Raw genomic sequence first — 26,936 nt, forward strand, 5'->3', positions numbered from 1 at the left:
GGCTGTCTTCTGAATTCACTTTATGTATGATTCTTGGTTGATTCTACATTTCTACACAAAAGAAGGGTATATCAATTGGGAACAAAGGGAACATAAGTTGGATGTGGGCACTGTTCACTTCAAAAGAGACCATTTTCTGTGTAGACTGGTGTTCACTTTACTCTGTCACAGTGCCCTCACTCACCAGCCAAATGCAGCCAGCAGCTCCGTATCAAAGGCTAAGGATTTAGAATAACTTGGATGAAAGCATTCTTTGCCCTTTTTGTTTTAATTTTTAACTTAAAGTTTGGGGGACTCTCACAAGCTAGGCACATTAAATGTAAATCAAAATATTTTAATTTTTTTCAAGTAATCTAAGTTCTAAGTTTGAGCTTTTCTGATACAATTATTTTATGAGCTCATTGATACCAAAATTTTTATCTTTTACCTATAAAAAACATGAGAAAATATATCAATATAATTTGGTTATAGGTTTTTCTGCCACATAAATAATACATATATATCTATAGTAAGTGAAAATATTGTGACTGATATTCCTTTTACAAATTCAAATAATCCTGTTGAGTAGATAGACACAGGTATATGAAATTACAGAATAATGAAAGTAATTGGATTCCATTCTACTATCTATAGACATAAGGATAAGCAATTCCACGTAAAAACTGGTTATCACAAGAGTATCTCTTAAAAACAGTATCAAGTTTGAATATTACCCAGAATTTAAAATGTGCTGTTGTAAGAATTCTCTTATTTGATTTTCAAAGCAACACTTTAGGCTATATTGAGCAGGACTTACTATCCATATTTTTAAAAAAAGACAATGAATTCCAGAAATGTTAAGTGTAAATGTTAATGGCCTGTCCAAGGTCACGTGGGCTGTCCAGCAGAACCAGAATGAGAAGTTAACCAAATGTAAATAAGAATGATTTAGTGTACTTGCTAACAAACTGGATCCACTTTTTCTCTTTGGGGATTTCGACTTCTCTTATTTTGTGGAGCTGAGGGAAACCTTGAGTTTTGCTTGACTTGGAGCACTTTTTGAGTTTTGGTTCATCATTCTTTCTTTCTTTTTCCCTTTCCATCCTCAAATATTTTATTTTCTTGCGTGCCAAAAGCATACAATTTTGCATATTTCAAACCATATCTTTTGAAAAGCCAAAACATTTCAGAGAAATTCAGAAATTCATATTCTATATATTTTGGGTTTGGTTAAGTTCATGCACTTGAGCAACAGACTTAATATATTAAAAGCTTATGAGAATGTTGTTTATTGTTGACTAAATATCAGTTGATGGCATTTGTAAAGATCATTACAACTGCTTATCTCAGTTGTGATTATTACTATTGTGATTTTTGTGGGTTTTTTTTTTTTGCCACATACTTTAAAGCAAGGGAGAAGAATGTAAAACTTATATGAAAGAATTTTCAGCCAGACAGAAATACATTACAGTAATTCTTACCCTAGAGCAAGACTTATGTCCATAATAGCTTGCTAGCCCATCAGAAGGACAGATTTGAGAAAGAGCCACAGTTAACTTATTTTTTATTTTTGTGTTTGTTTGGACAATTTTTTAAGTAAGCCCGAGGCCCACCATGGGACTTGAACTCATGACCCCAAGATCGAGAGTTTCATACTCTATGGACTGAGCCAGCCAGGCACTCCTGCTTGAATATTTTTAGACAAATATATTTTTAGGTCTTTAGTATTAAAAAGTAAAATTTTGAATGGCAAATATATGTAAAAATAAACAATAGCTGCAAAGTAAAAGACAGTTTTAAATATCTATTAGTGAAGGACTATCTCTCATAGAGTCATTTCTTTTTAATTCTGCTAATCTGAAACTAAAATACAGAATGGGAGAAGATATTTTCAAATGACCTATCAGATAAAGGGCAAGTATCCAAAATCTATAAAGAACTTACCAAACTCAACACCCAAAGAACAAATAATCCAATCAAGAAATGGGCAGAGGACAGGTCTTCTTTTCTCCAAGAAGACATACAAATGGCCAACAGACACAGGGAAATATGCTCCACATCACTTGGCATCAGGTGAATGCCAAATCAAAACCACAATGAAACACCATCTCACACCAGTCAGAATAGCTAAAATTATGTACTATATGTTGGCTAATTTAATTTAAATTTAAAAAATTATAAGGAAAATAGACATCCTTTTATAACTGTATAACCTTCTTCACTCTGTAATCCACCTTTCCTCCACCACCTTTAAACTCTCCTTCTCCAGTGCTTGTTTCTCTGCTGTACTTAAAAATGTACTTCTCGGGGATCCCTGGGTGGTGCAGCGGTTTAGCGCCTGCCTTTGGCCCAGGGCACGATCCTGGAGACCCGGGATGGAATCCCACGTCAGGCTCCCGGTGCATGGAGTCTGCTTCTCCCTCTGCCTATGTCTCTGCCTCTCTCTCTCTCTCTCTCTCTCTCTCTGTGACTATCATAAATAAATAAAAAAAAAATTAAAAAAAAATGTACTTCTCACAGCATAAAAAGCAAAAAACAAAAACCCAAAAAAACAAAACAAAACAAAAAAACAAGTAAGCAAATACTTGTTTTGATCTTGCCATTCCCTCTCTTGGAAATACTGGGTACCTTTCCTTATTCTTTTATAAGAACACAACTTCATTCATTCATTCATTCACATATTTATTCATTCTGGAAGTATTTGCTGAGTACTTCAATTAGTCAATCCTAATGCTTGATGCCATAGAAACAGAGAGAAGAATGAGTTGTCAATCAAAATCACAGGGAAAGAGTACGAATAAGCAATTCATTATACTTAGGGAGAGAAAAGTTATAAAGAGAACGATAGAAGGATCATGCAATGCATAAGAATATGAGGAAAATGATGGAATTAAAATTTTCTTGGAATTAATATTTTACCAAAAACTCCTAGATGTTTCTGCTCATGTCATTAATATCCATTCATTTCTTAAACTAGCAGTCATGTCCACCACTTGAAAGTCACTGCTTTTTTAAACATCTACTAATAACCTAAATGGAAAGTCTAATGGCTTATCCTTAACCATTCAACTCATCAAAATCTTTTCTATCTCAAGATCTAGCTCAAAAATATCCTCATTTCTGGTTCACTTCCTTCAACATCCAAACTGCATTCCTGGACCATTTCGTTCATCGAAACATAAACAATACTGACCTGTTGTATTGTATTAAACTTTTTAAATTATCTTATTCAATGTCTAAAATTTCATCATTCTGAGGCTATATTATCCACAGACCCTACACATAGCCCAAAAACTAATACATACTAAAAATAAATATTGATTTAGGCAATTAATCTAAAAGGATATAGAATTAATCCAGAAAGTGTGCAACAGTAGTTTGTCTCATCAAACTTGAATTACTAAATAATACAAGTAAGTATATAATTGTTATGGGCTCAAATAAGATCTTGAGATTCAAGCATTTAGTATGCCACTAAAAGCAAGAACGATTCGACAAACACACACAAATTACTGATAGCATATAACCATTTGTAAAAAATAATCATAAATTGACTTTTTAACAAATTACTTTTTTTATATTCTTGCAAATAGTGGCAACAAATTGGCTACTTCAAGTGGTGATACTACGGTTAAATTATGGGACCTGTCTAAAGGCAATTGCATTTTGACCTTTGAAGGACACAGTCATGCAGTATGGTCCTGCACGTGGCACTCCTGTGGTGATTTTGTGGCTTCTTCCTCACTGGATACGACTAGTAAAATCTGGGATGTTAACAGGTAAGAAGTACTTTTAAACATTATTAACCCTCTCTGTTATAAATAAAGGCAAAATTTGTTTTGTTTTTTTTTTTTTTCCCTCTCAATGCTTCCCCACCAGGGAACATTTAAAAAAAAAAAGTGTTAGTTGATAAAATTATAGAAAGCTACTGAAATAATGTCTGTAAAATCCGTTTCTAACTCTGTTAATCATTATTGTTATAACAAGTCCTTTCTAAATATAAGTATAAAGATCAATCCTATGCAATAGGATTAGAATTATTTCATTGGGAAGCTGTTTGTTTTAAGCAGAAGAAAAATAAATATTTATTTTAAAGAATGAGAATTTTAGTTCTCCCTCAGAATTGCTTCATTATCAAATCAGCAATTTAATAGACATGAATATTACAGAGATAATTACTTGCTTTATGCTTAAGTTTGATATATTATAATATTTTTCCCAAATTAAATGCTTATCAATTCACAAATTGCAAGAACTAATATAATTTGATGTATGTAAAGTGTTATAAAATACTTTATAGATATAGAAGTTTTATATTTTTATCTTAATTTAAGACAGACAAATCTATTATGTTTACAGTGTCAAATACTTCTCATCCATGTATTTATGTATAATTACTATATCCTATTAGATGTGAAAATAGTATTCAAAAAGCTGCTATCAAATATCCTGACTGCTTCAGGTAACACAAGGGATTATAAATCATCAGTCAGACTTCTGTCACTTAAATTATTAAAATAGTGCCCAGATTCCAAATATGAGATAATGACTCCTAGAAATTTAGGTAAACAATTGTCACTGAGCTACTGTAGTTTATTTTGTAAAAGAAAAATTGGCTCACTATGAAGATAGACACTACTGATTTGGGGCTATGGGTAGAACAGTTACCTTGAACAAACTCTATCCATTCTTTCTTGAATTATGGGTAACCTATTTAGGAGAGTGGGCAAGTATGGTGTTTGCAAAAAATCAGCTGGTTTTCTGGAAGGATTCATTGAAAGGGTATGCTCTGTCCTATGCATAAGTTGACTGTCTCCTAAGGCCACTTACCAGTTACTCTGTTCTTTTTTCTCAGCCCCAAACTGACCCTTCTATACTGTTTGTGTGATGTGTGACTGGAACTTTGCAGACTACATATTTGCTTTGCAAGCAGACTCTGTTAGGCTTTGGTAATAGTAGGGAACTTGTGGGAGACTGTAGGGCTGGAGGAGGTAGAGGGGATTTGCTTCTCCCTGTCTCCTACCTATGGGCTTCTTCTGGACCTGTAATTCCCGTGAGCATCACCAGCAACACTTCACCTCAGTAACACAGCTTCGGTCTTATCACAGCAGCTAAATCCAGTTGGCAGCTTTTCTAATGCTTGCAGTAAAAAGCTGGATCATGCTGTCATCAAAGACATTAGCTCCAGCAAACAGGCGCCTCCTTCTCGGAGGTCTGTGTTCCCAGCTCAGCATGGCCCCTTTTCTAAGCTGAGGGACACCAATACCAGTAGACAAGTGCCCCCTCCTCAGAGGACTAAGTTTCACTCCTGTAGGCATCCCTCTTCAAGTTTCTAAGTTTAACCAATTGCACCCTATTTCCTTTATTCACTAAGTCCTATGGGTGATAGCTCCTTTCCGCAGTGCCACTCTCTATGATACCTTAATATTCTCTTTTTCTCCATTTAGTCATCCAGTTAACAACTTTATACATAGGTAATAATCCCATATATTAAATTCTTACTGTTAAAATGATAGGTGCAAATTTTGTCTCCTAACTTGACAGATAGAGGACATTAATGAATAAATAACAGAACCCACCTGAGTTATACAAATTCAGCTAAATAATGTTTGGCATAATCTGCATGGGAAAACATGGCTCCGAATAATATAATTTAGATCTATTTCCATCTAAAATAGTTAATAATTTAAGATGTGTTTTAATTCTCAAATGGATACCATTTACCTATCTGGAGTAATCAATCATATGCAATTCTTAATTTTATTATGTTTCTATATTATCATATTTTATAAGTATTTATTAATTTTATTATGTTTCTATATTATATGATAAGATTTCATAAGTATTATAGTATACTGGCATTTATTTTTTTTAAGATTTTATTTATTTATTCATGAGAGACATAGAGAGAGAGAGAGGCAGAGACATAGAAAGAGGGAGAAGCAGGCTCCATGCCCTGGGCCGATTCAGGACTCGATCCCAGGACTGCAGGATCATGCCCTGGGCCGAAGGCAGGCGCTAAACAACTGAGCCACCCAGAGATCCCCCATATCGGAATTTAAAAATATTTTATTGAGCTATGATTGACACAAGGTTGTTACAAAAAGCTATACCTATATAATGTATATAACTCGATGAGTTTGGTAATAAGTATATACCCATGAATAAGTATACACCATCACCAATCTATGACATAAACATATCCATTACCTTCAAAAACTTTTTCCTGTCTTCTTTTATTACCATTACTATTATTATTATTAGTGACAAGAACTCTTAATATAAAATCTAGCCTCTTGATAAAATTTTAAGTATACAATACAGTGTTGTTAACTATATGTACTGTGTTATGCAGTAGATCTGTAAGACATTCATTTTCTATGACTGAAATTTTAACAATAGTGTCCAATTTTATTGTTTATCACCTTTGGGTTAGATGAGAATCCTAATAGAAGATTGTAGTGCATTCTAAAATATAATATCTTTTCCCATGTTTTAATCATTCAAAGTGTTTTTTAAAAAAAGACTATAGTTAAGAAAACTAATTCCCAGTAGACTCAGTCCTACTTAGAATTATTTCAAAAGTTTTGATTTGATGACTTTTATCCATGACCTTGATATCCAAATACTGTCTTCCAGTTGATACCTGGGAGACGTTGATATAACAGATCAAAATTGCTCCTAATTGATGTCAAAAATTCTTTATATTTCAAATTTCCCATCAATGTCAAGAGCTTACTTTCATCACCAAAGGCAAAAAAATATCTACCAATTTTGAAGCTGAGGTAGTGGACCAATAATGGCAAATAAGGGAGAAATTGATTATTTCTATAGTGGTTATTAATATATCTTTGAGTCATAATCAAAACACTGGGTTGTAATTTAAAATTACATTACATACTCATGGATAATACTTTGTAAATAAGACTAAAACTAGTATCTTTAAAATGTTATAGGTTATTGGAACTGGCTTAGTGATTTAAGGGGAGAAGCTATTTGCCTTAGTAAGATGGTGGCGGAAGCTGTGCTGTACTGGGCCATAATATTCTTAATCTGAGGCCATATAGTTTTTAATTTAAAAAATTATATTTATAGATTTTATTGTTCACCAGAGAAGGAGGAGTTTAAAATATATTTTTCTCAGGATACCTGGGAGGCTCAGTGGTTGAGCATCTGCCTTCAGCTCAGGGCATGATCCTGGGATTGAGTCCCACATCGGGCTCCCTGCATGGAGCCTGCTTCTCCCTCTGCCTATGTCTCTGGCTCTCTCTGTGTCTCTCTCATGAATAAAAAAATAAAATCTTTAATATATATATATTTTTTTTTCTCTCTCTCTCTTCTACAATCTGCTTTTATCTTTGAACTCCTGGCTTAGTTTTGAGCATCCTTTAGTTGATGTCAGGTCCCTACCCTTGCAACTGCTCCTCAATTGGACATTACTTGCCAAAAGCATCCAATTAGCTCCTTATCAGTTGGATAACTGCGAATCATAATTAACATAAAAAATCCCAGATCAAGAGCTACATTTACTAAGTGCTAATAAGAATCTCTGAATAGTATCTGTGGTACAATTAGTCCGAATGTGTCGACAGCCTACAAAGTTTCTATGAATAATTAACAGGAATATTTCGATGGTCTTCTGAATGATTATTTATATAAAGTGGAAATTATATGTTTAAATTAGTAATCATTGATTTTTACCTTAATTTTCAAATATATTTATTAAAAGTCAATCTTAGGGATGCCTGGGTAGCTTAGAGGTTGAGTATTTGCCTTTGGCCCAGGGCGTGATCCTGAGGTCCTGGGATTGAGTTCTGCATCAGGTTCCCCACGGGGAGCCTGCTTCTCCCTCTGCCTGTGTCTCTGCCTCTCTTTCTCTGTCTCTCACGAATAAATTTAAAAAATCTTTTAGGAAGCCTGGGGGGCTTAATGGTTGAGTGTCTGCCTTCCACTCAGGGCCTGATCCCAGGATCTGGAATTGAGTCCCGCGTCAGGCTCCCCTTCAGGAGCCTGCTTCTCCCTCTGCCTATGTCCCTGCCTCTCTCTCTCTGTCTCTCATGAATAAATAAATAAAATATTTACAAATAAATAAATAAACAAAATCTTTTAAAAAAAGCCAATCTTAAAGTGCACATACACACATACAATAAATAAAATCTTAAAAAAAAAAGTCAATCTTAAAGTGCACACACACACACACACACACACTCACACACCATTATATCCTAAGTAGGAAGTGCTTGGCACATAGTAGTTTGGTTGCATAAATATAAAGAAAAAATCAACATATACATATGGAGAAAGTGTTCCCATCTACTTTGGAACTAAAATTTAATTGTTCTATCTTATCTTACATAAATCTATAAAGTGATTAAAATAGGATAGGAAAATCAGAAAAGATCTTGGTCAGCTATTAAAAAATAGCTTGTGTTTCTTTAAAGCATAAGATTATCAATAAATTTTCATAAAATGACTGAATAATTCTACACTGTGTTATACACATTAGAAAAATTGAAGACTCCATTACTGCCTTCAATGAGATTACAAATAGTTTTAAAATGCAGCAATATTGAAGCAACCAGAGAATATGCAATGCATCTGCAATTTATAATATCTGGTAGGGTATTCTGGGTGACTCCTAGTTGCTTTTCTCCCATGGTATCTGTGTTTTTGGCTGAGTGGCTCTACCAGACTATCACTCTGATATTTGGAAGGTAGATCATGTACCTGCTTAGCTTCTAGCTTGAGGGGAAAGCGTTGGAAACAGCCAAAACGTTACCCCACTTCTGGAACAAGGCATTACACTGGCAAGAACTGGGTGGCTTAAAACAAGAATGGAAGAACACAGAGGTACGTGTAACACTCAATAGTTTCGGGACCCCTAGAGTGAGACATAAATTTACTGCCCTTATATCCAGGAGTATTGTTTCAGATGCCATCAAGATTAAGTTGAGTGAGGAAAAAAAAAAAAAGCTAATTTAAGAACTATATTTAGAAAAGTAATTTGTCATTACTGCTGCATTACTCTGACTGGAAGCAAATATGTTAGAAACCTTGGGAGTTTTGAGCTAATTTCATTGACAACAAAACCACGAGCCCATTCTTAATATCCTCAACTCTTCAGACTCTTCAAACTGTAAAACGGTCATCAGGGTCCTGAATCTGCATTCGAAGGAAGTTCACTTCTAGTATTTTGCAGTGCACACTGAAGGCACGGAACACAGCACTCACCTTAGATGTGATCATAGAGCATAATGGACAAGAAAAAAAAAAAACAGAACAAAACTTTCCATGAATAAAGCTGGAGGTCACAAAGAACCTCTCTTACAAAAAGAGACATGATTCAAGGAACTTTCTTCAGTGCCATGGCAAAGTTCCTCAGGATTCTATCACTCTTTAGACTAGGGACTCTTGTGTGTTCCCCACTTTTCTACTTTTTGTATTGGAGTTTGTGTTGCAGTTATTCTGTCCTTACTTCACTATTGTACATTCTCTGTGGTGATGTACAAGGCAGAAAACCTGTCTGTTATTTGGCTGGTCACCAAAACATGAGATGCTTCTGACCCCAGTGGAGCAGACTGCGTATCATGCAGAGATCATGCATTGTGAGATACGTGCAGTAAATGAGTAGCACTTTTTGTTGTCTCCTTTGGTGTACAGGGTGGGAGGTCAGTGAGATCATGCGGAAGGAAGGATGGCACAGATGTTTGGTGGGCAAAAGGCCACACTGTGGCAGAGACTGTTCTCTGTTCACCAGAAGCCCCTCTCTCCTTTTTCCGTATTATTAGTTGGTGCCTGGCTATCTAAATTTTTTTTTTCTCAGCCTCCTTTCAGTTAAGTGTGGTTATGTGACTAAGTTCTCTATAACAGAGTATTAGTTGAAGTGATAGGTGCCATTTCTATATTCTTTTCTCCTTGTGGTGAGATGGGATATCAGTGACCAGCACAAGAGTAATCTTAGAAGCCAATTACTGAAAATGACAGAGCAATCATCAGCCTGCTTGAAGTCAAGCCACCCCCATTCTCTACCTCCAGTTGGCCTGCAACATGCTCTGGATGTGTAATCAATAAGAAAAAATAAACTTCTCTTTTGTTTGAGACATTATATTTGTTATATATATATATATATATATATATATATATATATATATATATATATATATAGAGAGAGAGAGAGAGAGAGAGAATATCTATTTGTTATAGCACTTTAGCCTGCCCAGTCCAAAATTAGGTACCCCATGGCTATATTCCCAGTGATAAGTTTTGCCCCTCATGACATAGTCATAAGGCAACTAAGACAAGCCCTACACTGTTCTCAATATTATTTGGAAGGAGTAATAATAAAATCTAGTAAATGTCTATTCAACTCCCTCTATTTTTTCTCCCTTTGCTCTATTTCCCATCCCTAATTCTGTTGCAATGGTGTTGGAGCCTCTAAAATTCTATGTGCCGACAGCAATATCTGTAAGTCAAATAACTGGTTTTCATGGAAGTTAATGTCTGTAAAAAAAAAAAGTAAATTATAAGATAATATATTAACTATTAAATATTAGTGTCTCCATTAGTGGAAAACTGATTCAATAATAATGATTTCATTTAACCATTAACAGGAATAACAAATACTGAGAATCTCAATTCCATAGCAGCTTTGACCATGTTCACTGATAAGAACCAGTTTTGCTGATTGCAGTCAAGCTGAAAAGGAAAGGATCCAGTGTGAGTGGAGTAGCATGAACAGACGAATGAATGGCAGGGGAAAGGCAGTTAGTTATATGGGGTGCACATATGACACAGGATCTTGTAGCTTATGTGAATGACTTGACTGACCTTTATTCTCAATGGGTTAGGAAAGCACTGGAGGATTTTGAACCGAAGAGTCAGATAATCTGTTTTACACTTTAAGAGGATGACACTGGCTACTGTGTTGAGATTGGACTGTGGAAGGGGAGGCATAGGGGAACAAAATAAGGCAGGAAGATGGCTTGGGAAGCTATTGCCACAAATCTAAGCCAAAAGCAGTAAAGGTTTGCACCATAATGGGAATAGTGAGGATAATACGAATTTTTGCATTCTGCATAGATTTGGAGGATAAAGCCAACTGGAATCACTGAGGAATTGTGTTGACAGAGAAAGAAAAAACAAATCACTCTGTTAAATGTTGAGACACCTGAAAATCAAAAAGTTCATTCTCTTTATGCTGGAACACTATCATGAACTTTTTAAAACACCTTTTCCAAGCAGATTCATCAACTGGCATTCCAGAAAAGGCTGTAGAATGAGGAATGCCTTCTCATTTTTCATCTAACAGGTGATTTCAATTGAAGAGACTTGAATGTTCCTTCCTGCCCACTAGCATTGCTTCCTTCTTAATTTAATAATTCATTTCCAATCATAACCCCTGGGCTGGATGAGATGAGAGAAATAGAAGGCTGTGGATGAAGAGAATAGCTGAAATTAAGTAAAAGGAAATGTAAAATATTAAGATTCTTTTATGGTGACTTATCTTCTTTTAATAATATGTACTAATTAATTTCTTTTGGCAAATGATGCACCAATGTAGACTCTAAAATGGGAAAAAATATTTTTATTATAAGTAATAAAAGCAACAAATATAAAAGTGGGGTTTAGTATTTATAATATAAGATATTTGATTAATTATATATTTCATGTTCTTTATGATTTGCAAAGTTGGATATGTTGGAGATGAAGGACACATTGTACAGTATTAATGGTTTTAAACATAAGTATTAAGACTCAAGAGCATGGATTATTGGTATATTAATATCTGTCTGGTATCGTAAAGCCCCTTAGTTTTCCTTCTTTTACTTGAAAAGGCATCTCAGTATATATTAATAGGCTGCTAAAGCAATCCTTGAAACATAATTATGTTACACTAAAAGGAAGGGTAACATACTTATATTGACCTCTTGTGATCAATCCTGCTCCATGGATAACAAGTCAATTATTACATGATCTTGGATTTTTGTTTATATTTAAATGAATACTTTCCACCTGGTATCCAGTCCCTCATTGGGCTCCCTGCATGGAGCCTGCTTATCCCTCTCCTTATGTCTCTGCCTCTCTCTGTGTGTCTCTCATGAATAAATAAATAAAATCTTTTTAAAAATAAATAAATAAAATAAATAGTTTCCCTTTGAAATATAGACTTTATTTTTTTAATTTTAAAAAGATTTATTTATTTATTCATGAGAACACAGAGAGAGGCAGAGACATAGGCAGAGAGAGAAGCAGGCTCCATGCAGGGAGCCCAATATGGGACTCGATCTTGGGACTCCAGGATCAGGCCCTGGGCCAAAGGCAGTCGCTCAGCCACTGAGCCACCCAGGCATCCCAAAATATAGATTTTAAATTATACCTGCATATTATGAACATAAATATATAGATAAGGAAAAAAATGAAAAAAAGAACAGCATATATTTTTTTCATTCTCATCTTTGCCCCAAAACAATACATAATTCATAAGCATTATTGAAGAAACATCTATGTTACAAAGAAGAATGTTAAAGCTAAAGTTTAGATGTCATTTATCAAATTATAGAATTATTTAAAAATCATGAAGCTCTTACACCTAATATAGCTTTGTGTGTACATGTGAAGAATGTGTCAAGCAACAGTGTCCACTTGCAGTAAATTTGATGTCAATGTACTTTCACATCAATAAACCTGGGTTGACCAAAAAATAGGTTTGATGTCATTAAAATTTCAAAATTTGGCCCTATTCACTTATAAGACAAATATTGTTTATATAAATGAATTCTGTAATTTGTATTTAACTTGTGCTAAATAAGTCGTATTCTCTATTGTCTTATAAACCAGCTAAACTGTATACATCAAACAATTTGGGGGCGCCTGGGTGGCTCAGTTGGTTAAGGGTCCAACTCTTGTTTTCTGCTCAGGTGATGATCTCAGGGTCATGAGATCCAGTCCCAAGTGGGGCTCCATGTTCAATGCAGAGTCTGCTTGAGATTCTTTCCCCTACCCCATCCCTCCCCCTCCATTCTTCCTCCCACCCCTGCCATGGTCTCTCTCTCTCTAAAATAAATAAACAAAATCTTTAAAAAAAAGTAATTTGGATGAGTATAGTGAATATGTTAAAACATGATATTTTGTCACCAAAGTAAGCAATTTAACATATAAAAACTGCAGCCCCCCCTCTACACCCGCTCCAGAAAAGATCTAATCAATAGATGAGTCTTAATTCTCCTCAGTGCTAATGACTAAAAAGTTCTAGTATATTTCTTCATTAATATATATTAAAATAAAATATATATATTAAAATGATCTATAGCGATAGTATACATGAGGTTAAAAATGGGAATCACATGTATTTTTATATTTAAAATTTGATCATATGTGTGTGTATGTGTATGTCTACCCATATGTTGGTGTATGTATATATTTTAGTATTAAGTGAGTTTAAACATTTAGCTCAAAATTAATTTTAGTTACATAAATAATTATCTTAAGTATTTTAAATATCTAATCCAAATGATATTTATTTACTTGCTTTATCAATGACTACAAAACCAACTCGTTTAAGACCCATTTATTTGAGACAGAAAAACTAAGTATCAATATGCCCCTGAAACATTGTTTTGAAATCACTGAAATGGTTTTCATTTAAACTCTGATATTTGTTTCAGTTGTTATTGAAATGAATTGAATGTCCAAATGCATCAAATCAAAATAAAAGAAGTAAACTAGATGATATAAAAATAGAAAGCAATAAAAATTTAGGTAGAATTAATCTTTCTTATATAAAACCATATTATTAGATGGGAAACACTGCCTATTTAGATAATAATGGTGAATTTGTTTTCTTAAATAAAACACTAGAGAATACAATTTTCATAGAAATTTCAAATAATTTAACGTGTGTCCTGCATAGAAAATGGATCAGACCATATTCAGTCAAAGAACATGGAATGATTATCCTGTCATTTGGCCTTTGGTCAACTCACAGCCTAAGCTGGGTCCTGAGGGAGGCAATCCCTCTCTAGGAGTAATTTCACTTTGTAGAAAAGTCATCCCTTTTGATTTGGCATACACCTGCTTAATTCAACTGCTTAATTCATTTACGATTTGACCACAGAATTAGTAAAAATTGCTTGCTTACTTAGAAATCGATTATTTATTCATTTATTCAATATTTACCAACTGTGTACCAATTCATATCTCTGGAGCTGAGGATATAGCACTGAACAGGGCAAACAAAGCTGCAGTCCCAGTGGAGCTTACATTATGGAAGGTGCCACTGATGATCCACACCTTAGAAGTTACTAAGGAAGCTCTCTACTTGGCCATTGATCTAAAGATTAATTCCTTAGCTCTAAAGAGGCAAAATGAGTATCACTGAGAAGTGAATGGCTTTCTGAAGTGTTGTGAGTGTATCCTACTTCTCTGTTATTGCAAAGAAGAATAGTCTTGGTAGTATCAGTCAACAACAAGGTGGACATTTAAAATGGTACTGAATCTTCTCATCATTATAAAGATGATTTTTTTCATTTGCATTTGGGTTTTATTAGTAGCCTGTAGGCTCTCATAACACATAAATATCCCATTTAAGATAGTTTAAAGCAGTCTTTGCTTGAAGAATGAACTTTTCTGTGATGATCCTATTTCAGTTTGGTTTGGAATTATTATACCAGTTTGGTTTGGTTTTGAGTAAGGAAGAATATGGTGAAATTTAGAATAATATATATTACCCAGAAACAATCTAAATGCTATTGAGCAATAACAATTAGAAATAATTATAAGATGTGTTTTATTTATATGTTTGTTTATTTTTACCTCTGGCTAGTAAAACCACCTAAATTATATAATTTCTTAAGTATACTGACAGATTTGGAGGGATCCAAAAATTGTTTTCTCTTACTCATGCTATGTAATGCAGTTACTTAAAAATTAAGCTAAACATGCTGAATGTGAGTTACATATAGTTATTTTATGTATCAGTCTCTAAATACATGCCCCAGTAAAATTTCTTACTCATAAATTTAAGATTTAAAGTTACTTTGGAGACTCAGCTGGATAGCTCAGTCGGCTGAGCATCTGACTCTTTGTTTTGGCTCAGGTCATGCTCTCAGAGTTGTGAGATCAAGCCTCATTGGGCTCTGCCCTCAGCATGGAGTCTGCCTAAGATGCTCTCTCTCCCTCCCTCTCTGTCTCTCTAAAATAAATAAATAAATCATTAGGAAAAAAGTAAACTTACTGTTGGAAACTCATGGTGGTTATCTAAACATGTATTTTAAAAGGTGTAACATTTAAGCCTGGAAACACGAAATATATCTTTTTAAGAAATCCCTAACAACTGTAAAAGAGTGAGCATGTGACATTTTTTTTTACTTGATTATCTTTGCCCAGATTTCTGACAAGTTTATAAAAGCATCTGATGCTTCTTATTTGAGAGACAGTGTAGAACTTATTTAGTTGTCTATTCCTATAGCTGTCACGTGACATATTAAATTTGCTTTTTAGAGAATATTGTTAGCATCTCCAGAATAAATTTAACTTTATTATTTTACATATATGAATTAATGTATCATAGGTATATGCAAAATCACAATACATTATATGTCTGCACAGCGAAGACGCTGCCTGCATGCATAATATTCATTATGAATTATAAATTTCTTACACAATAATATTAACAGACATATGTTAATTATATGTGTAGTCATCTTTCCTCCTCTTTCTCATTTCCTGTTAACTCATTTCTAGGCAGGTTATGAAGTCCTAGACTGGAGGCTTTCAGCAATATCTTCAAAAATATATTAACTCTCTATTATCTGAATTATTAAGGCTCTTGTTGTTATATTCATATTCTTACCATTGCGATTCACCTAAGGAATTAATCCCCAAATTGGATTGGATTATTCACTGTTCCTTTAGAAGCTAATGGGATTGAGGCACCTGGGCGGCTCAGTGGTTGAGTGTCTGCCTTCAGCTCAGATCGTGATCCCAGGGTTCTGGGATCAAGTCCCACATCAGGCCCCCTGCAGGGAGCCTGCTTCTCCCTCTGCCTATGTCTCTTCCTCTCTGTCTCTCTGTGTCTCTCATGAATAAATAAATAAAATCTTAAAAAAATAGTATAAGTTAAATTTGTTTGGAGTATTGACACAAATGCCACCTACCACTAGACCTCAAGTTTATTCATGAATGTGTTCACAGTACCCAAATAGAGCTTGGGTCATCCTGGGAAAGTAATAAACATTTGCTTTATGAATATATAAACTAATGATTTATTTTCTGACTATACTCTTCACAATCAATCCCAGACCACTTTTCCTTCTTCCCACCTTCCCCCAAACCACAACTTCTTAGAAGCACGTGCTTTGAGACTGTGCCATTAGCCACTTCTTCATATTATAGTCATATACTTACCTCCTGGTCATCCTTTTCATATTTTGAATAATTCAATTCATGTTTTATTGTCTTCATTGAGTGCAACATTGATATCCAAGCAGAAAATTCATCTAACACCTTGGCGTCCAAGTTTCTTCATCCTTTTCCTTCCCAAAACTTTCAAATTATGATTTTAAATTTTCTACTCTGTAAGCACAATCTTCCCTCTCTCTGGTTTATATATTCCACTCCAACAATTCGTTCCAGTGGTATTGGTAATTCATTGCCTCCGGTTTTATTTTGTTTTGCTTCCCTTGCCCTTGATAATTGCCTTTTGTTCCCCTCTTGCCCAGAGTATATCCCAATGCCCATCACAGTGACCCCTCCTTCCCACATAGCTTCAATTCCCTTAGTCTTCTCTTGCTCTGTATTTCTTGCCTGTCAAAACCCTAATTCTGGTTAAGCCAAATTCTCTTGCCTACTCTATGCGTGTACCTGGTAAGCCAAGCATGACTAGAAAAAAACAAAAACAAAAAATGAACCATGCTGACTGGTTTCACTTTACATTTATAACATCAACTCACAAGTTGATTCCTACTGCATCTGTGCTGTTGATTAAGTTTCTACCATAGGAGATGAATATTTCATACCTTCTACCTCTATCTTCAAATCCCTAACAGCTTCCCTATTCCTTTTTCCCCTGAGTTGATGATCTGGATTTTTAATTTCATTAAGCAAATAGAAGCATTTGGAAGAAAACTTTTTAATCTTCCCACTACCAAATCCATCAGTGATTTAGATAGATGATAGATATATGTTAGATAGATTGATTGATAGATAGATAGATTGATAGATAGATAGATAGATAGATAATAGACAAACATAGAGATTTTTTTTTTTCCTCTCTTTCTCTCCAGGTGTTCTCTCCAGGTGTTAGCGTGGTTGTATTCTGGACTGTCTTGTCTGGACAGGTAGTTTAAGATGGACTCTTTCATCAAGCTTCAGCTGGGGCAGGAGGGGTCACTCTTCCTGTAGTCAGTCCTTCATCTTCCAAAAGGCTTGCCTGAGTTTCTCCACATGGTGGCAAAAAGGGTCCAGCAGCAAGAAAGAGCAATCTCTAGTGAACAAGAACTTGTTCAAATCTCCTCTTTTCAGTGTCTCATTGACCAAACAAAATCACATAGCCAAGACCAGGGTCATTGTCAAGGGTGACTACTTAAGAGTGTGCATATAGGGATAGGGATAATGGCAACCATTTTGCAAAAAATCCACCCTCTTTCTAGCCCTTTAAACCTCTCATAATCATCCCCTTGCAAGTATATGTAGTATCATACTTATATTTTAGCAATATTTTATATCACATAATTCAGTTCTTGTTGACCTAAGTGCTTAAATAGACTTTTATGATTAGTCTGGGATAAAGTGGAATCTGACTTTTTTTATTACAATTCTTACAGACAAATTGTTGGAGAAATTCTTACAAATAAGTTTTTGGAATAATTTCAGCCTTCTCTGTTCAGTAAATTTTAGATGATTCCCTATTATTTTCCGTCTCTTTTTATTTTGAGTTAAATAGTCACAATAAGTTGGGAAATGGTAGTGTCCATGTACTCTTCATCCAGATTACTCCAATGGTAATATCTGACCATTGTATATAATCAAAAGTAGGAAACTAACATTGGTACAGTGTAAGTTAATACAGTTAATTAATTAGTTAAAACAGTCTAGTGTCTGTAGTTTTTTCTTCTCTTACTCTCACTAGTGTCTTATTTATCCCTACTATTTTTCATGCTTCTCCTAAATGAAATTCCTGAGAGGCTCTTCTCTAATAATCTATCCTATGTTTTTTTCTTCCAAATTTCAGTCAAAGATTATACCCTCTAACAATCCTCCTGGCCTAGCCTCTGATGGCCACACTTTTCTTTCCTATTTCTTTTTTCTTATTAGAGTCAGACTATGAGTTTTTTGTTTTTGTTTTTTGTTTGTTTGTTTTAAAGATTTAATTAATATATTTATGAGAGACACACAGAGAGAGGCAAAGGGACCCTGGGATCACAAGGTGAGGCAAAGGCAGATGCTCAACCACCCAGGTGCCCCAGACTGTGAGATTTTAAGGCCTTAAGCACACACACAAAAAATCACTCCTCCCACATATAATTAAAAATGAAAACAAACAATAAAAGATTTGTGTAAAAGTCCATCAAAATTTGATTTATCCCCGTGAAAACCCCTTCAATGCTACTGTATTTACTGATACTTCAAAATATAAAATTCTTTTAAAATTCTCACTCTCATTTTTTTCCTCGTTCTCTTTGCCCTTTTCCCTCTTTCCTATTTTAGTGCAGCTGCTTTGCTGGTGCCTAAGGCACAAGCTTTGTCTTTCTATTGGGTAATCCAACACTGACTTTTATGAATAATTTGTTCTATGTCATAAAGCATTCACATTTCTGCTCTAGTTCTCTTTATCTTTGTTGTCCTTCTGCTACATCATAATCTCCTGTTTCCTGTATCTTTTAAAATATCCTCTATACCCCCTTCTAGTTAGCTAATGCCATGTTACCTCGTCTTTTGCCTCACCATTTCCTTCAGAATCTCCTCTTAAATCTTGGCCGCTTTTCAAAATAAACAATTATTCTCTATATTCCCCCGTATATATAGTTAAGTTACAATTGTTCCACGGATTCCAAGTAGTTAAATTACTCCTCTGTAACTTCTCTCTCCTTAGAAAGAAATGCATCCCGTAGTGCCTGAATTTAAATAAATGATTCCATACAATTGCTTTCCATTCATTACCTTCTGCAATAGGATATTTTTGGCCTTGTCCTCACATAGCTATATTGAATGGGAACTAAAGAAATCTAAGCACCTTTTGAAACTTTCTCTCTTCTGATTAACATCTATAAGATAGGGTGATGAGAGAATTCAACTTAGATGAAAATACTGCCTACATATATTATCTTTGCTGAAGGTGGTAACACCACTCAACTATAACACTCCATTATAATCTGCAATTTTTATTCACTAACACTGGATGAGTAAATTCTCTAATCAATTAAAACATCCTGCCAAAATAATCGTAACTCTTTCAAATATACATGTGTGTGTACTATGAGATCTTTGTTACCAAACCTTTCTCAACAAAGCAAGTAAATTTCAGCTATAGAATGGAAAGAATATTTTCACTGAATACTTAACTCCAAATATTATTTACCATACCTACGTGTGTACTTTATCTTGATTGCATAATGAGGTGTATGAAAATAGGTTTGAGTCTGACAAAAGTCAAGACCCATGTCTATGTACATCTATGTACAAAGATGTCTCTGCTTTTATGCAGGTGAGGAAATTCTAATCAGCAGATCGGGTTCTTTTCTAAAACTAACATTAATTAAGATGACTTCTTTCTTTCTGCCCCTTTAGCAAATCATTGCTGTATAACTCTACCTCACTGCGTACAAGCCTAACATGTGTGAACAAAATGTAGCCTTTATTCAGATGACACTGAAATATATAATGTTGGATCAGAAGTAACTGAATCTTCTTTCACTGCATATATCTGTAGCTAGGTGACATGAACTGGCACATATTTCTTATTCATGAGTTCTACTGCATGATAAGGAGGATTCACCTGAATCTTAAACTGTTATAAACCACTAATGTATTCTGGCTTGGAATTAGATAAGCTGATCATATTATATCAAAGAAAAAGTTCATGCAGTGGCTGCTTCACACACATCAAGCCTTCTCATTGGGATTCCTGCTCCTATGGCCTGCAGCAATGTTTGCAAATGATCTTTATTTCCCTTTATTCTTCTAAGAATTAAGAAAAAATGAGACTTTGAACAAAATTCATACTATCAAATTACTTTTTTCTCTTCATTTAATTGTAGTTTCTTTTTGTTGTTTGTTTTATTTTGTTTTGTTTTGTTTGGCCTAACATGTGTATGCCATTGGAAGGGTCTATAAGTAGAGATACAGTCTTCTCATGTTTAAACCCTTCCTCTGCATCTTTGGTCTGTTTCAGGAGCAAGAGGAACACAGGACATATAGCTCTATAACAATGTCTTCTCTTGTACAAGAGGCTTCCAGGGCATTGCATTGAAGTCAGTAGCTTCTAAATTGTCTTTATGCCTTCTCAAGCCATTTAAAAATCACTACTTAGGATAGCATCTCGTTTGCTTTAGAAATAAGTTGTTTCTCATTCCTCCTTTGACAATATTCTTCATAATACATTTGGCATAAATTGATTAATACCTATCCTTGGAAATACTTTTATTAAATGGCCAAATTTTTTTTTATTTCTTTAAATCTGTATTTAACATACTGTACGGTATTGGTTACAGGAATATAATTCATTGATTCATCACTTACACACAACACCCAGTGCCATCACATCAGGTACCTTCTTTAATACCAATCAACCCATTTCATGCACGTCCCTCCATCAATCCTCAGTTTCTCCTGTATAGTTAAGAGTCTCTTATGGTTTGTTTCCACTCTCTCCTCCCCACCCCCTTTCCATATGTTCATCTGTTTTGTTTCTTAAATTCTACATATGAGTGAAGTATAGGTATTGTCTTTCTCTAATTGACTTGTTTTGCTTAGCATAATACATTCTAGCTCCATCTACATGATTGCAAATGGCAAGATTTCATTCTTTTTTTTGATAGCTGAGTGATATTCTGTTATATATATTATACACATATATAGTACACACATATGTGTAATCATGGCATATCAAATACATATGTATTATATATACCACATCTTCTTTATCCATTCATTAGGTAGCAAATATTTGGGCTTTCTCCATAGTTTGGCTATTGTTGATAAAACTGCTGTAAACGTCAAGATACATGTATCCCTTCAAATGTATATTTCTGTATACTTCCGGTAAATACCTAGTAGTACAATTGCTGGTTCATAGGCTAGTTCTACTTTTAACTTTTTGAGGGACCTCCAAACTCTTTTCCAGAGTTGCTTCCCACCAACAGTGCAAGAGGTTCCCCATCTCTACTTCCTTGTCAATACCTGTTGTTTCTTGTGTATTAATTTTAGTCATTCTTACAAGTGTGAAGTGGTATCTCATTGTGGTTTGGATTTGTGTTTCCTTGATGATAAGAAATGTTGAGGGCAGCCCTGGTGGCTCAGAGGTTTAGCACCGCCTTCAGCCCAGGGCCTGATTCTGGAGACCCAGGATCGAGTCCCACGTCGGGCTCCCTGCATGGAGCCTGATTCTCCCTCTGCCTGTGTCTCTGCCTCTCTCTCTCTTTCTCTCTGTGTCTCTCATGAATAAAGAAATAAAATCTAAAAAAAAAAAAAGAAATGTTGAGCATCTTTTCACTTGTCTATTAGCTATCTAGGTGTCTTCTTTGGAAAAGTATCTATTTATGTTTGTCCATTTCTTAACTAGTTTATTTGTTTTTTAGGTGTTGAGCTTGGTAAGTTCCTTATAGATTTTGGATATTAACCCTTTATAAGAAATATCATTTGAAAATATCTTCTCCCATTCTGAAGGTTGCCTTTTAGTTTTGTTGATTACTTCCTTCACTATGCAGAAGTTTTTTTCTTGATTAAATCCCAATAGTCGGGCAGCCCGGGTGGCTCAGCGGTTTAGCACTGCCTTCAGCCCAGGGCATGATCCTGGAGACCCGGGATCAAGTCCCACGTCGGGAGCCTGCTTCTCCCTCTGCCTGTGTCTCTGCATCTCTCTCTCTATATATATATCTATCTCTCTCTGTCTTTCATGAATAAATAAATAAAATCTTTTTTAAAAAAATCCCAATAGTCCAGTTTTGTTTTTGTTTCCCTTGCCTTCAGAGACAGGTATAGTTAAAAGTTGCTATGGCCAAGGTCAAAGAGGTTGCTTCCTATTCTCTTCTAGGGTTTTGATGCTTTCCTGTTTCACATTAAAGTCTCATCCATTATGAGTTTATTTTTGTGTATGGTGTAAGAAAATAGTCCAGTTTAATTCTTTTGCAACTTGCTGTCCAGATTTCCCAACACCAATTGTTGAAGAGAATTTTTTTTTTCAATGCATAGTCTTTCTGCTTTGTCAGAGATTAGTTGACCATAGAGTTGAAGGCCCATTTCTGGGTTCTCTATTATGTTCCATTGATGTATGTGTCTGTATTTGTGCCATTACCATACTGTCTCAGTCACTACAGCTTTGTAATATGGCTTGAAATCTGGAATTATGATGCCTTCACTTTTGCTTTTCTTTTTCAAGATGGCTTTGGCTCTTCAAAGTCTTTTGTAGTTCCATACGAATTTTAGGATTGTTTGTTTTAGCTCTGAAAAATCCTAGTGGTATTTTGATAGAGATTGCATTAAATGTGTGGATTGCTTCGGGCAGTATAGACATTTTAACAATGTTTGTTTTTCCACTCCATGAATGTTGAATGCTTTTCCATTTCTTTGTGTCTTCTTCAATTTCTTTCATAAGTATTTTATAGTTTTCAGAGTACAGATCTTTTACCTCTTTAGTTAGTTTGATTACTAGGTATTTTATGGTTTCTGGTACAATTGCAAATGGGATTGATTCCTTGATTTCTTTTTTTGCTGCTTTGCTATTAATGTATAGAAGTGCAGTAGACTTCTGCACATTGATTTTATATCCTATGATTATGCTGCATTCATGTATTAGTTCTAACACTTTTTTGGTGGAGTCTTTCAGGTTTTCTACATAGAGTATCATGTCATCATGAAGATTGAAAGTTTGACTTCTTCCTTGCTGATTTGGATGCCTTTTGCTTCTTTTTGTTGTCTGATTGCTGAGGCTAAGATTTCCAGTGCTATGATCAAAGTGGACATCCCTGTCATGTTCCTCACCGTGGGTAGAGGCTCTCAATTTTTCCCCATTGAGGATGATATTAGGTATGGGTCTTTTTTACCTGGTCTTTATGATGCTATGGTATGTTCCATCTAACTCTACTTTGTTGAGGCATTTTGCCAAGAATGGATACTGTGCTTTGTCAAATGCTTTATCTGCATCTATTGAGCGGATCATATGGTTCTTATCCTTTCTTTCATTAATGGGTTGTATCACAATGAAAGGTTTGAGAATATTGAGCCAAAGTTCCAACCCAGGAAGAAATCCCACTTGATTATGGTGAAGGATCTTTTCATGTACTGATGGATTCAAATTGCTAGCATTTTGTTGAGAATTTTTGCATCTGTGTTCATCAGGGATATTGGCCTGTAGATCTCTATTTTAGTGGAGTCTTTGCCTGGTTTTGGAATCAGAGTAATGCTGACCTCATAGAATGATTTTGGAAGTTTTCCTTCCATTTCTGTTTTTTGGAACAGTTTGAGAAGAATAGGTATTAGCATTTATGTAACTGTTTGGTAGAATTCTCCTGAGAAGCCATTCGGCCCTGGACTTGTATTTGTTGGGAGATTTTTGATTACTGATTCAATTTCTTTGCTATTATCTGTCTGTTCGAGTTTTCTACTTCTTCCTGTTTCAGTTCTGGTAGTTGATCTGTTTCTAGGAATGCATTACATAGTTTGCTGGCATATACTTTTTCATAATATTCTCCTATGATTCTTTATATTTCTGTGGTGTTGGTTGTGATCTCTCCTCTTTCTTTTGTGATTTTATCTATTTGGGTCCTTTCTCTTTTCAATAAATCTGTTTAGGGGTTTATCAATTTTATTAATTCTTTCAAAAAACCAGCTTCTAGTTTCATTGATCTGTTCTACTGGTTTTTGTTTTTATTTTGCTGCTTTGGGGATTCTTTCCTTGTCTGTGTATTTTGTGAACTTGACTATGCTATGCCTTGGTGATGGTCAACTTTTGTTGAATTTAGTGGAAGTTCTCTGCTTCTTGGATTTTTGTCTGTGTTCTTTCCCAGATTAGGGAAGTTTTCAGCTCTAATTTGTTCAAATACGCCATCTGCCCCTTTTTCTCTGTCCTAATCTTCTGGGACTCCCATGATACAAATGTTATTATGTTTTAATAAGTGGCAAAGTTCCCTAAGTCTACCTTTGTGATCTATTACCTTTCTTTCCATCTTGTTTTCAGCTTCATTTTTTTCCATAATTTTATCTTCCATATCACTGATTCACTCCTCTACTTTGTCCATCCTCATTTCAATGTCATCCATTTGAGTTTGCATCTTGGTTATAGTATTTTTAATTTTGAGTTAATTAGATTTTAGTTATTTTGTCTCTGCAGTGAGGCTTCTCTAGTGTCTTCTATGTTTTGTTTTGTTTTGTTTTTCAAGTCCAGCTAGTATCCTATACTCATTGTTTTAATTATACTTCAGGCATCTTATATCTGTATTGATTAAGTCCTTGGCTATGAGTTCTACTTCCTGTTCTTTATTTGGGGTTAATTTCTGTATCTGGTCATTTTTTCCAGAAAAGAAAAGAAGAAACAAAACAAAACAACAACTAAACAAAAAAAAAACTAGATCCTGGATGTGTTTTGTTCTGCTTGTTAAAAGCATTTAGATAAAAAAAAAATATTAATAAATGAAGTGAAATGAAAATAAACAAAAAATAAAAAGTATAATATATAAATAAAAATTAATGAAGTAAATTTTAAAAGAAATTTTAAAAATAAGAAAATAAATGAAAGCAATTGTTATAAAAAAATAAAAGTAAAAAGGAAGCTAGATCCTATTTCCCCTAGAACTGAAGCTTTGTGGCAGTGTATGATCAGCCGACTTGGTACAAGTGAGTTGTTTGTGCTAGTCTTTTGGAGGAGACCCCATTTGCTCTGATTCTCAGGTAAACTTGCCATAGGTAAAAAGTGCCTCCAGGACAGAGGGCGTGGGGCTTGTGTAAAGGGCTCCATCTTCCACTAGGTGGCACTATTTTGCTCCCTGAAGGCTCTCAGGGCTGATGGGTGTGGTGAATATGGCAGTGCCCCACTCTCTAGCCCTGGAACTGAAAGTTCATGCTCTTCATCTCTTTAGGGATCCTTCACAGAAGAGCAGTCAATCACCCCTCTTGTGTCCACAGTTTCTGTCAAAATCCTGCATTCACCTTCCATGCCCAAGCTTTTTTATTTCAAGCACACAACAGAGTTTCAAAACTCTGAATTTTAGGGACTCCCATGGCTTGGACCCATGCTTATCCTCAGGGGAGGGTCTCAACATGGCTTTGCCATTTGCTGGCTGTCCCAGAAAAGTGGTAGCACGATTGCACAGTGGTTTAGAGTTTAAGGCAAAACAGAGCACAAAGTTGGCACCAAGAGTAACTGCTCTCAACTGGTGTCCTTGCTCCTGTGCCTAGGAAGAGTACAGCATGTTCCTGCCACATATTCTTCTGTGACCCAGGGGATCCTCCCATGCTGTCATTCCTGGGACTCTGCCCCACTTTTCCACCTGAACATCTTTAAGCCAGGCATGTCCCCCACTGTAGTAGACTCCTAAAAGTTCAGTAGCTTCTCTAAGCAGGGCTCCCTTCCTGCCACAGCACACACAGTTATATTTCTCCCAAGTCAATTTTCCACACCTCCTGACTTCCAAAAGGTGGTTGCTTTTCTGCTTGCAGGCTTGCAGTTTTTGTTTTCTCAGAACTCCAACCGATTATTTTGGATATTCAGAATGATTTGATAACTAGCTCTGTTTGAGGGTTGAGATAAGCTCAGGGTCCCCCTACTCCTCCATCATCTTAACTCCTTGTTAATGGCCAACATTTTTAAAATGCAGTCCCCATACTCAAAATACAAGGCAATGAGGCTCAACTTCTTCCATTTAAAATTCAAAATTATTGGGTGCCTGTATAGCTCAGTTGCTTAAGCATATGCCTTCAGCTCCAGTCATGGTCTCCAGGTCCTGGGATGGAGCCCTATATCTGGCTCCTTCCTCAGTAGGAAGTCTGCTTTTCCCTCTCCCTCTGCCCCTCCCCTCCACTTGCACGGTCTCTCACAAATAAATAAATAAAACCTTAAAAAATAAAATTTAAGATTATTATAATTATTAAGATTATCTGAATAAGTAAGAATACTTAGGAACATTATGGAAAATATAAAATGTCTTTTCCTTTATATTTACCAGAACCTGTAGTAGTTAAAATTTGGCTACTATGATGACAAAAAATAAATGCCAAAGAGGAAATACGCATTGTAAGAAACTGAATTTTAAAATAATTCTAAGTATAGCAGAGATAGAGTATATAAGAATTCCAAGTTACAATAGTAACAGGTTTCTTTAAGGTAGAGGAATGTTCAAAATCAAGATAGCAACATAGCAAACCTGTCATGATTTTTCCAGTTTCTAATTTAAATAGTTACACAATATACAAAAAACAGAAGTACATAAAACAGAGGAAGTATGATAAGCAAAAGTATGTCTTAGCCAAGCTTAATTTCCACTCTTAATTTGATTTATTTATATTCTTATTTTTTCCAGAAAAGATTTAAACTAGCTTATAAGGATAAACAAAATATGTCAAAAGGATATAAATTAAACTTGAAAGAAAGAATAAATATTGAGAAGAGAAAATGGAACCAGGAATACACCAAAATTCATGCTATAATAATTCATTTGCTAATGCTGAGTCACTCTTTCAACTTTCTACTTCCAAACAGCCAGGAAATATTTGTTCTTTCCATTTGTGTATTTAAGAATGTTTGAGAT

At 35.0% G+C, this 26,936-nt stretch overlaps 1 protein-coding gene across 4 annotated transcripts in view; it reads left to right on the plus strand.

The window, feature by feature from the left end:
- Positions 1–26,936, plus strand: part of SPAG16 (sperm associated antigen 16) — a 938,011-nt gene that overhangs the window by 493,282 nt on the left and 417,793 nt on the right. For all 4 annotated transcript variants that reach the window (XM_041737393.1, XM_041737392.1, XM_041737389.1 and 1 more), the window contains one exon: positions 3,573–3,758. In XM_041737393.1, coding sequence (XP_041593327.1) covers positions 3,573–3,758 — 186 coding nt within the window. The remainder of the gene's footprint in view (positions 1–3,572; positions 3,759–26,936) is intronic.

The sequence above is a fragment of the Vulpes lagopus genome, chromosome 22, assembly GCF_018345385.1.
Source record: "Vulpes lagopus strain Blue_001 chromosome 22, ASM1834538v1, whole genome shotgun sequence".
NCBI classification, from domain to species: domain Eukaryota; kingdom Metazoa; phylum Chordata; class Mammalia; order Carnivora; family Canidae; genus Vulpes; species Vulpes lagopus.